General features: G+C 39.8%; 1 protein-coding gene across 1 annotated transcript; it reads right to left on the bottom strand.

Moving 5' to 3' along the window:
* Positions 1 to 8904: 8904 nt before the first annotated feature.
* LOC118731392 (olfactory receptor 7D2) lies at positions 8905 to 10778 on the bottom strand. The gene has a single exon (XM_045589181.1). It carries the CDS (start codon positions 10323 to 10325, stop codon positions 9318 to 9320), a length of 1008 nt encoding a protein of 335 aa, XP_045445137.1. The 5' UTR covers positions 10326 to 10778; the 3' UTR covers positions 8905 to 9317.
* Positions 10779 to 12531: the final 1753 nt, after the last annotated feature.

Here is a 12531-nt window from a genome sequence, read left to right as displayed (position 1 = left end):
ATCCTTCTGGACGAAGCCAGGGCTGTGAGGGAAGCCTGGGTCCAAGGTGCCTGCAGGCAGCCCAGGTCCAGGGTGCCAGAGGGAAGCTGGTGCCAGCAGCCGGGAGATGGAAGGCCTACTCTTGCACAATTTCATGCATTGATGAGGCCAATATGCAAATTGACTGAACAGAACAATCTGTGGCTATGAAGTGCACTGACCACCAGGGAGCAGACGCTCAATGTAGGCACTGCCCTTGGATGGTCACAGCGAGAAGCTGGGCTCATGGCTGGCGAGCACAGCGGTTGTGGTGGGAGCCTCTCCTGCCTCGAGGGCAGCGCTAAGGACCCCCAAGCAGGCAGTCGGACATTCTCCAAGGGGTCCTGGACTGCGAGAGGGCCCCCGGAGCATGAATGTTGTACACCGGGACTCTAGTATCCAATATACATAAAGAACTCATACAATGCAAATTCAAGAAAACGAACAGTTCTATTAAAAAGTAGGTAACAGACAAGAACACTTTCCCAAGAAGACATACAGATAATCAACAGACATATAAAAAAAAAAAATGTCCAACTTCTTTGGTTATAAGGGAAATGCAAATCAAAACTACAATGAGATACCAACTCATACATGTGAGAATGGGTATTAACAGTAAGGTAAGAAGTACGTTTTTAAGAGGATATAGAGGAGAAAAGGGAACCTTTGAGGGTATGAAAATTGATGTAGCCTCTATGGAAAATAATATAAAGTTTCTCTAAAAAAAAAAAAAAAAAAAAAAAAAAAAAGGGAAGAATTGTTACCTTATCACCCAGAAATTCCTCTTCTGTATATCTAATTTAAAAAAAAAACAAAACACTTATTTGTAAATATACATGCATGTACTTTATGCTCAATGCAGCATTATTCACAATAACCAAGACTTGGAAACAACCTAGGTGTTATTCAACAGATGATTGGATAAAGAGGATGTGGCACATGCACACTAAAGAGAAAAAAATTGCACTACTCAGCCATTCAAAAGATGAAATACTGCCGAAACCGGTTTGGCTCAGTGGTAGAGCGTCGGCCTGCAGACTGAAAGGTCCTGGGTTCGATTCCGGTCAAGGGCATGTACCTTGATTGCAGGCGCATCCGGTGGGGGTTGTGCAAGAGGCAGCTGGTCGATGTTTCTCTCTCATCAGCGTTTCTAGCTCTCTATCTCTCTCCCTTCCTCTCTGTAAAAAATCAATAAAATATAAAATTAAATTTAAAAAAAGATGAAATACTGCCATTTGTGACAACATGGATAGATCTAGAGAGTATCACAATAAGTGAAATAAGTTAAAAGGAAAAGGACAAGAACCATATCATTTCATTTGTATGTCAAATAGAAAACAGAAATCAACAAATAAACAGACAAAACAAACTCTTAGAAGTAGACAATAGTATGGTAGTTACCAGAGGATAAGTGGGTTAAGTGGGTGGGGGAGGATAAAAAGGATCAAATATATAGTGATGGAATAAGATATACAGGTGACATAATATAAATTTGTACACCTAAATCTTATGTTATTAATCAATGTTGTCTCAATAAATTTAATTTTAAAATGAAAGTAAATAAAAGTTTACATTCTGAATGATAAAAAGTTTCACTATTATTAATGTTTAGAGAATGCTAATGATTAATGAGAGGAAAAAAAATCACTGATGACCCATTTGATTTGGGGAGGTTGTTAGAAAAGGCTTCTCTGTGGAGCAGGGCAAGGAGCGATATCTGCAATATCCTCAACAGTAAAGACAAATAAATTTTTAAAAATAATAAAGAAGAAAAGGCTTCTCTGAAATAAAAATACTTGTGTTGTGAGAGAAAAGATGGCCAATTGTAAATTAGGAGAAATTTTAAAAGGGCAAGCATTGGGGGCTAAGCGAGCAGAAAAACCAGTTGCACTTGTCTTGGTAAGCTTGGTAACAGAAGTGATTTGAGAGACCAGTGAGATAGTGAACAGATAATTGGGGTCAGGATGGACAGAGTATGTGAGGCCCACAGTTTGAGCAACTAGTACTATTCTTTAAAGTGCCTCTCATGTTGGTGATTTTATGATTATTTATGGGTTAGAAATTTTATTGTTTTTGCTCATCATTATCAGCATTCCAGGGTTTTATCTGGTGCTTGGCATATAGTAGATGCTCACCGTATACACATGTTAGGCATATAATAAAATTTGAGACCAAAGTGTCAACTATATCACACAAAAAAGAAATCTTCAAGCTCTTGCTAAATAAGGAAACCAATGGCAATTTCTTAACTCAATAAAGACTTGTTGTTTTAAAACTGCAGACAACAGAATATTCTCCATTACTCACTAAAACATTTGAGTTAAATTTATGAAGAGACCAATGAAGTCAAATCATTGATATTCAATCACTTGATATTCTGCTGAACATTTAAAGAGACAAATAAGATGAGGAAAGAAAATTCTCCTGAGTACTGAACATCAGAAATAATTATATTATTTGTAGATACTATTGTGGACACTGAGTTGAAACAACAATAACATCAATATAGGACGTGATATCAGTGAGTCAGATCTGCTGCAGAAAGGTTAGAAAATGCCATAAAGAAACCCAATCATATTAGGAACAAAATAGACAATACCTTATGCAGAGTAGATATTCAGAGAGTAGTTAATGAATAAATGATTGAAAACAAAAAAATTCAAAAGAAGCTTACAATTACGGAAAAGAGTAGAAAAAAGTGGAGATTCTATGGAAAAGAAATATTTTTATGGAGACCTCTAGATTCCAAAAAGAGAGGACAGAAAAAAAGGCTTGAAAAGACAGGTTTCAAGGGAAACTGAAGTACCTTCAAGTACAGAGTCTTCATTGTTGTAAACCATATACTACAGGATTGTCTCAGTCTAATTGTTCCAAAGGTAAAGCCAGTACCCACATTGTCTCATTTCCCTTTCACTCCAACAACCCTTACTGGATGGAATGCGATGACCTTCTCTGCAGGGTATCTCTGCAGCTGTCTGTTCTCCAAGGTCTGTCCCTGGGAAGCCCACTTGAGCTTTTATTTGGCTGGGACCAGAGAATTAAGGAAAGTGGCAAAAGGAACACGTTTAAAGTTTACAATATCTCAAGTGTTGAATTCTCAGAGCTCCTCATTAAATCAGTTGTGCTACTGTCTTTTACTCTCCAAACAATTCAGATCCCCTGGGGAGCAAAGATACCAGATTTTTGTGCATGTACAAGCATCAGAGGTGGGGGATGAATTTATTTCCTCCAAAGAGAAACAATTATTTCTTTTGTCTGACTTAAGTGACAAGCTATCCCTAAGGAATGTTTAATTGCTCAGGAACCAAAGCTAGAAACCAACTTCTTTCTTCTTTCTGTTCTACCATTAAAGAAACTTTGGATGTCTCATGGATCACTTCCTTTAAAAAAAAAATGTTAAAAGCAGAGTTGTAAAATAGTTTGGTTCTGTTCAAAGAACCAACCAAATGAGGGCTGAAAAATATTCTTTGCATTTGATGGTGACAGGGTCCCTCTGTTGGTATTAATGAAGGCTCCACTTACTACCTCTAAATAGAGGGCTAGAGGCAGAAACAATATAGGTGGAGAGGATTAAAGAATGAGTATTGGGGAAATACACACTGAGTGACCAGATTATTATGGTCTCTAAATGCATAATAATCTGGCCACTCAGTGTATATCCTATATAATAAAGGGCTAACATGCAAATTGACCCCTCAACCAGGAGTTCAACCAACTGGCAGGCTGGCTAACCACCCATGTCCCCTCCCCCTGGCCAGGCTGGCTAGACCCAAACCATGCATGAATTCATGCACCAGGCCTCTAATATTTATACTGAGTGGCCAGATTATTATGCTCTCTGAACGCATAATAATCTGGCCACTCAATGCAGGTGACAAATATAATCCACCTATGATGATTGTGGAAAAGGGGAGGAAAGAGTATAAAGAATAGTGTAAAGACAGTGTGGAACATTATAGAGTTAGAGAAAAAATTTAATGGAACATACAGGGACAGAGAATGACCAAATTTAGTGCAGACCTTTGAATGCACAGGAAGTTCTGACTACAGAGTCCACAGGATGCAGTATACATTCTAAATAATTGACAATCAGTGTGCTGTATCTTGATGTATAGAATATTTTCACACTTTCATTGAGTCACTTGGGAGTTTGTGCTTCAGATCTCCACAACTCTGTCCTCTGCAGGCCAAGAGATCTTGACTCCTAAAAAGATGCACTTCCAAACACATGGCAAAAGTTCCATTGAATTTCCAGCTCTAATGCCTCCTGGCACTTCAGTTCCTTCATGCCAAGAAGAGGAGTCACCATTCTGGCAGGGGTTACTGATCCTGGTCATCAGTGTCATCATGTTACCATGGCAATGGGCATGCACTGGCATTCTGCTGTTCTAACTAAGTGGCTGGGTGCAGCTCAGGAGCAACCACAGTACAAATACAGTGGTGAATGCAAATGTCTTTGGCCCATTATGCTGCCCTCAGCAAGAGATCTGAGTGGGGTCACCTGGGTGAGGCAGCTTCCTTTAACTGATGGGTCTTTGCAAAGCAGACTGAGTGCTGTCAAATGGCTGCCCTTCCTGCACCTGGAACAATAAACCCTTAATCCTGAAGCTAGAATCTGGGCAATGGCACATCTATTGTCCATCCCTAGGGACATTTGAACCAACTTTTTATTTTATTTTAGCCTTACAAGATTTTTATAGTTCTTTACAATTCTTTTTATTTTCTAATTACAGTTAACATTCAATCTATACTAATAAAAGGGTAATATGCAAATTGGTCAGGACACCCTCACAGTAATGACCGAACAGCAGGCTGCATGGGACAACCTGGCCAGCAGGGGGGTTAGTGAGGGATGACACAATAACTGAACAGCAGGCTGTGTGGGGCAACCAGGCCAGTGGGGGAGGGGGGGGGGGGAAGAACAGTCAGGAGTGGGGAGGACAGGGACAACCAGACCAGTAGAGGGGGACAGTGAGGAGTGACCAGGCTGGCAGAGGGGGGCAATTGGGGGTAACCAGGCCAGCAGGCAGATGCAGGTAGGGGTAACCAGGCTGGCAGGGAGGGCAGTTAGGAGCCAGCAGTCCTGGATTGTGAGAGGAATAAAAACCCAGAAGTGAAATGGCTGGGTCATATGGTAGCTGTATTTGTTTTTATTTTTGAGGAACCTATAACCTGTTTTCCACAGTGGCTGTACCAATTAATATTCACATCAACAAGACACAAGGGTTCCCTTTTCTCCACATCCTCACAAACTCTATTTATTCTCTCCTTGTTAGTAGCTGTTATAGCAGGTGCAAGTCCATATGTCATTGTCATTTTTTTATTAAAAAATTTTAATACTGACATTATTGCAGGTGTCCCAGTTTTCCCTCCTTTGCCAACTCTCACCCAACCCTCCCTCCCCCTCTCTTGGCATTCACCACAATATTGTCCATATTCATGGGGTATGCATATATGCTAAAGAGCTAATTCCTTCACCTTCTTTATCCAGTCATCCTCACCCCTCCCCTTAATTTATATTTCTTGAATATTAATGATGTTGAACACCTTTTAAAGTATCTGTTGGCCAACTACGTCTTGTTTGTGAAAATGTCTATTCAGGTTCTCTGCCTGTTTTTAACTGGATTTTTCCTTATCTTGCTATTGAGTTGTATGTATCCTTTATGTATATTATGTATTAACCCTTTATCAGATACATGATTTGCAAATATTTCCTCCCATTTGGTAGAAAGCTTTCATTATTTTGTTGATGGTTTCCTTTGCTCTGCAGAACCTTTTGGTTGAATATGGACTCATTTGCTTATTTTGGTGTGTGGGGTTTTTTTGTTGCTGTTATTTGTTTGTTTGTTTGTTTGTTTGTTTGTTTTGTGGGATTTTTTATTTTTGTTTTTACCTTTATTTGAATCAACCTTTTGTATAAGTTTTGGGAGAAACTCTTCCAAAGGTTCAGTGTGATTGTTTTAGGGGAGAGGGTGAATGAGATGCACTAAAAAGAGGAGGATCAATGGGAAGAACTGTAGCTTCTGCTACTATATGTGGTCTCAAAGCCATTAACGGATACTCGGTGCCTCTCTCCTCTATCCATTCTCAATTCCCCTCACCCTTGAGTAATATCTCTGGATGGCTTACCTGGTGGAGTGATCCAAACTCTCCTCCCAGAGGGTTGTGAGGGCCAGGGAAGTCAGATGACTTGCCTAAGATCATGTACCCAGTAAGATAAAAAAATAAATAAAAATAAAAAAATGGGAGTTTAATCCCCAGCACTCTGGCTCATGCCTTTTTTAAAGTGAATAATTCCACCTGGAGCAGCCGGGCCCAGAGCAGCTGGGTCCAGAGCAGCCGGGTCGGGAGTGGCCAGGCCCGGAGCAGCAGCTGCCAGGCCAGGAGCGGCAGTGGCCAGACCCGGAGCAGCTAGTTGTGGAATGGACCAGAGCTACAGAGGCCAGGCCCGGAGCAGCCAGGCCCAGAACAGCTCACTCCTCGCCTGCCCCCACCCCAAGGCTGCCTCTCAGACATGGCTGGAAACTTTTGGGGGAACTTGAGGGTCTGCTGAATGAAGTGATGAAGGCTTAGATCTGGATGTGTTGAGTTAGTATAGCGCTGGGGTGTTGATCTGTGAGTGCCTTGTATGGGGCCTGGATGAGGCTGGTTGACCTATTTGGAAATGTCTTTTGTGTGAAGTGTATCCTTGGGCATGTGGAGGTATTATTGATTTGAGAAAATGCTAAGTAACTGATTTACTATCTGAAAATTTTAAAGTTCTGAAAGTTTAAGGTCTCTTGCCAAAAAGAGGTTTTAAAGCTAACACCTTAATTTTAATGGAGAAAGGGGAAGACAAGCCCTTCCCACCCAGAACAGGTAATCCAATTCCAGCCAGCAGCTATGTTTAAACAATGTGTCCATTTACACTTGAATGGCTACACCTTTTGATACCCTAAGGGCAAGTTTACATGTAAACAAGTTTGCTTCTCAATTCCCAGGGCAGAAAAAAAAAAAAAAATTTATTCTTAGAAGTGTAAAAGTTTATTAATTAAAAAAAAAAAACACAACAACAAAAAAGGAGATTGAAAAACCTGATGAACAATAATAGCTGTTCATTTTAGTAGAGTCAGCGATATGGGAGGGGAGTGGACTGACTGTTCTGGGGGGGGAGTGGTGGAGGGGGGAAGAGACTGAACATAAAATGTGCACCTATGGATTAGGACAATGGGGGGTGGGGAGGGGGCGGAGGGTGGGGTGGGAACCTGGTGGAGGGCATGTGAGTTTAATATCATTTAATATCATAATTGCCATAATATCTATATATAGCTATATATCTATATATCTATATATCTATATATCTATATATATATGTGTGTGTGTGTGTGTGTGTGTGTGTGTGTGTGTGTGTGTGTATATATATATATATAGCATGTAAGATTTTTTTCTCCTTATCTAGGGCAGGTCATGTACTCCATCCATCTTGCCCCATCCTATGTAACTCAGCATCTGTCACATAGCATGGATGATATCCATGTTGCCTAGCTGCTGCACCAGGCAAGCCTTATATGCAAACTCTCTTCATGAACTCTCAATGTTTTGACAGAGTTGCCAGCCTCTTTCTCCAGTCTCTCAGCCCTGGGAAATTTTACATAGATAGATGATAGATGATAGATAGATAGATAGATAGATAGATAGATAGATAGATAGAGATAAATAGATAATAGATAGAGATGATAGATAGATAGACATATAGATATACTACATATATTAGCACTAAGCTGTACAAGTTTTTCTTGAATATCAATTTTTCCTTTAAACAAATTAACCTGGTGGTAATCTGATGTGTCTTTGTCACTGAATACATCACCATCACTGGATGATAGGTAAAGTCTTGAGACTTTTGAACTATTAATGTTGGACATGGCAGAGGGACAAAGATGTTGAGATGTTGAGGTAGGAGTAGGCCCCTAGGAAAACCTAGCAATATTCTGGGTAAATAAAGTAGCAATTGGCTGTGCTGAAAATATTTCTCTCATATCATATCACAAATATATCACACTGAAAGATTATGAATTGTGGCACTAATGGAATTCCTGGTATTCCACATTTAAAACATCATTTATATATGGACTTGAGTAACTATCCAGGCAAGTCCTACATGTACTTGCCAGCTTTCCAGACTATTTTGATCTTTTGGTACTCTTATTCCACAATAGCCATATCAAAGGCAGAGTGAATATAAAGAATAATTTACCAGCCTCTAAATATACCAGCCTAGAAGGGACACATCAATTCTATTCATATTTTATTGGAAAGATAAAAACATATTGTCACCATTTCCTCCAAGGAGAAAGGAAGTGCAATTCTGTTGCGTATCCAATAAGAGAGAATAATTATAAATATTGCCAATCAGCAGTAAAATCTACCATATAGATGTGCACAACGTCAAAATCCACGTGAAAAGCTGTGAAGACTGTTAGATTAAATTATGGGCTCAGGGTTAGAGTTTCGGATTTGAATCCTGCTTTTGCCACTTGGTCCCTCGTCCCTCTGTAATCGTCACTCTGTAACTTTGGGAACGTTTTCTTTTGTTTTTAGCTTTCTTAGGGTCTCATTTTTGTCCCCTCTAAAATGGGGACAGTAATTTTTCCTATTAAGAAGATTACATAAGATAACAGAGAAAGCCGAAATGGGTTTGACTCAGTGGATAGAGCGTCGGCCTGCAGACTGAAGGGTCCCAGGTTTCGATTCCGGTCAGGGGCATGTACCTTGGTTGCGGGCATATCCCCAGTGGGGAGTGTGCAGGAGGCAGCTGATCGATGTTTCTCTCTCATGTGTTTTTCTAGCTCTCTATCCTTCTCCTTTCCTCTCTGTAAAAAATAAATAAAATATATTTTAAAAAATAACAACAAAAACACTGTTGGTTATACACACAAATAACACAATTCACAATCAAACACAGAAATAATTAAAGGGAACAATCACTTTAAGCTCTCTAGGCCAACTTTTGAAATAACAAAGATAACTTGCCTTAAATCGAAGTTTAGAACTCTCTAGTGTGAAAGTAAGGAATAAGACCAAGGACATAATTTTTAGACAACCAATAGGACAAAAAAAGACATCAAAGAAATCACCTGAGATTAGTTGTTTAAATGTGTATAAAAAAACTATAAGAGAGGCACCCTCCACATACAGATCCTTAAGAATTGGGATAAAAGAATAAGATTGTTTGAGATACTCAAGAGTAAGAATTTCAGAATAAAAGGTTTTGACACTGGTACTCACAAAACTTCTCAGTCCCAGGACCAATGGATTTATCACAGACAAGAGACTGCTCTGCTAAGAAGCCTTCCCAGGGCGCCCTTCACATCCTTGTTCCTCAAACTATAGATGAAGGGGTTCAGCATGGGGGTGACTACAGTATACATCACTGAGGCCACTGAGACTTTCTGGGAAGAGTGAACCATCGAAGAAGTGAAGTAGACCCCAATGCCTGTTGCATAAAATAAAGAAACGACTGAGAGATGACACCCACAGGTGGCAAATGCTTTTTGCCTTCCCTGCGATGAGGACATCTTCTTTACGGCTGAAGTAATTCTTGAGTAGGAGAATAGGATCCCCAAAAGAGGGAATACACCCAGGACACCAGTCATAAAATATAACAATGTGTTATTTAGGAAGGTATCAGAGCAGGCCAACTTGAGGATCTGTGTCACCTCACAGAAGAAATGTGGAATTTCAAGATCTCTACAGAAATTCAGATGCATCATCAGAGAGATATGGAGGAGGGATGTCATGACACCAATGAACCAAGTAATAAAAACTAGCAAGCCACAGAGACGAGGGCTCATGATGATCATGTAGTGCAGGGGCTGACAGATGGCCACATACCGGTCGTAGGCCATTACGGTCAGGAGTAGGGTGTCCAGGATAGGAAAAAACATGGAAAAATATACCTGAGTGAGGCAGTTCATGTAGGAAATGGCTTTGTTCTCTGTCTGGATGCTCACCAGCATATTGGGGACTATGGTGGTACTGAAACAGATGTCAACCAAGGACAGGTTGGAAAGGAAGAAGTACATGGGGATGTGGAGGTGGGAGTCAAAGCTGATGATTAGGATGATGAGCAAGTTCCCAAGCACTGTAACCACGTACATGAAGAGGAACAGTCCAAAGACGAGGCGCTGCAGTTCTGGATCCTCAGAGAGTCCAAAGAGGGTGAACACTAAAATTCCTGTTTTGTTCCCTGCTTTCATGTGGTTGATATATCTATGAAGGAAGAGATTGGAACAACATGAATTAGCACAAACTGGCACCCTCCACATACCAGAAATGTTGACTATACCTTTCACACAAGTTATTTATAAAGACTGTCATTTTTCTAAGAGTAGGATCTCTATTCACTTATAAATAGAATCCTAAAAAATGGAATCTCTTATCCCACCCACTCATCTTAAGTATCCATTTTATAACAATGAAACCAAAAGGGAATCCTACAAAATAGAATTTCTGACCACCTATCTTAAGTACCCACTTTATAACAATCCCGTCAGAAGGTTATGAGGCTTCAAAATGAGACAAGTCAACATCATGTACCTCCTGGTATGAGGCACTAGAAAGGACTCAATGAGACTACTGTGGGATTTGGCCAAAGACATATGACTTCAATATACAGATTAAAGAGCATCAGACAAAGCCAAATTGAGGGGCATTCAAATTCAAAAAAAGTCTAGGAACTGTTCTGGATTAACGGTGCCTAAAGTGATCTCAAGCAAATACCGTGTTTCTCTAAAAATAAGACATCCTCCGAAAATAAGACCTACTTACGGGTTTCCTTCTGAGTGAAATATAAGGCATCCCCCCAAAAATAAGGCCCCCCTAGGCTCTGTCTCTGAATGCTATTGCTAAACATGAGAGATTTGGTCCACTGATTCTGAAAGAAATGGAGTCACAAGAAATTCACCAGGAAATTCGGGAATTGGATTATGATGATGATGTTCCAAAAGATGATGACATGATTGTCATTGAATAAATGAGTAAATTCTTGATACTGTAGGATTCACAGTTTGTCTGGTTTGTGTTGACAACTACCGTACTACTGTACCGTATACAGGTAATAAATTTCCTTTATTTTCATTTAACAATAACTGTGTACCGTATTCTTCTTCATGGAAAAATAAGACATCCCCTGAAAAGAAGACCTAGCGCATCTTTGGGAGCAAAAATTAATATAAGACACTGTCTTATTTTCGGGGAAACAGGGTATAACATATGATCTTAGATTTTCTTTTGCTACCGATGACATTATTAGAATAATTATCCAAATAGGACTGATGTCTGTAACTTTCATAACAGTATTATATCAATGTTAATTTCCTGATTTTGATCATTGTACTGAGGTTGTGTGAGGAAAATGTCCTTGTTTTTTAGGGAATACCGATGATTTAGAGGTGTAACTTATTTTCAAATGGTTTGGAAAACACACCTACACACAAAAGGAAGACAGAGAACATGGGGTAAAGATAAAAGTTAAGGTGGTAAAAATGTTAACATTCAGGAGATCCAGCAATAGTTCCGTAGGAACTATTCTTTCAACTTTTTTTCAAACCTGAAATAATTTAAAAGTTAAAAACACTTTCACACAATGCCCAATAGTACTGGATAGAAAAAGGAAAGAAAATCCATCCGTGAAATGTCAGAAAGGTCAGACCTCAAAAATTACTGTAGCTGAGGCGGCCACTCACAGGTTTAGAGTCCACATTCACCTAGAACCTCAGCCAAGGAATTCAGTCTCAAGTGGTCCTGGATGGCACATACCCAGGCCCCAGGCAGAAGCAAACACAAATATGCGCTGAAAGGAATTTTCATCTGAAGATTTTTGCCTCGGTGTCTATGACTTTTCTTTCTTTTAACACCCTATCCAGGTTTGCTAGTACATGCGGGTTCCTTCCAACTTCCCAGTCTTAAGCACAACACTAGCTTTTCACTCTTGCAGTTCTAACACTTTTGCCTCTTAGGAATCCTAAACATCCCCAGCCTTGCTTATGTAAGTACTGCCCTCCCAGCTGGGGTGCTCCTCCATGCCTTTGTCTTCCTGTGATAATTCTTATCCTTCTCTTTTATATGGAATATCACTTCCTCAAAGAAGCCTTCCTGAACCTTTCCGGCCCAGCAAGTGCAGTCCCCCTAGTTCATGCTTTTATAGCTTCCTAGAGTCTTCTTTACTAAGTCATTGTTGTGTTTTTGCATTTACTTATGAAATTATTTTATTAATATATGTCCCTGTGCCCAGATGGCATGGCTCAGTGGTTGAGCATTGACCTATGAACCAAGAGGTCACAGTTCGATTTCCAGTCTGGGTAAATGCCCATGATGAGGTGTGTAGGAGGCAGTCAATCAATGATTCTCTCTCATCATTGATGTTTCTATCTCTATCTCTATCTCTATCTCTTCCTCTCTGAAATCAATAAAAATATATATTTTTTAAAATCTGTGCCTCTCAAGACTGAAACATAAGCTATACATCTCAGC

This window comes from Pipistrellus kuhlii, unplaced genomic scaffold, assembly GCF_014108245.1.
Source record: "Pipistrellus kuhlii isolate mPipKuh1 unplaced genomic scaffold, mPipKuh1.p scaffold_m20_p_30, whole genome shotgun sequence".
NCBI classification, from domain to species: Eukaryota; Metazoa; Chordata; class Mammalia; order Chiroptera; family Vespertilionidae; genus Pipistrellus; species Pipistrellus kuhlii.
Note: the sequence above shows the minus strand (reverse complement) of the source record. Positions and strands in the feature narration are given on the sequence as shown.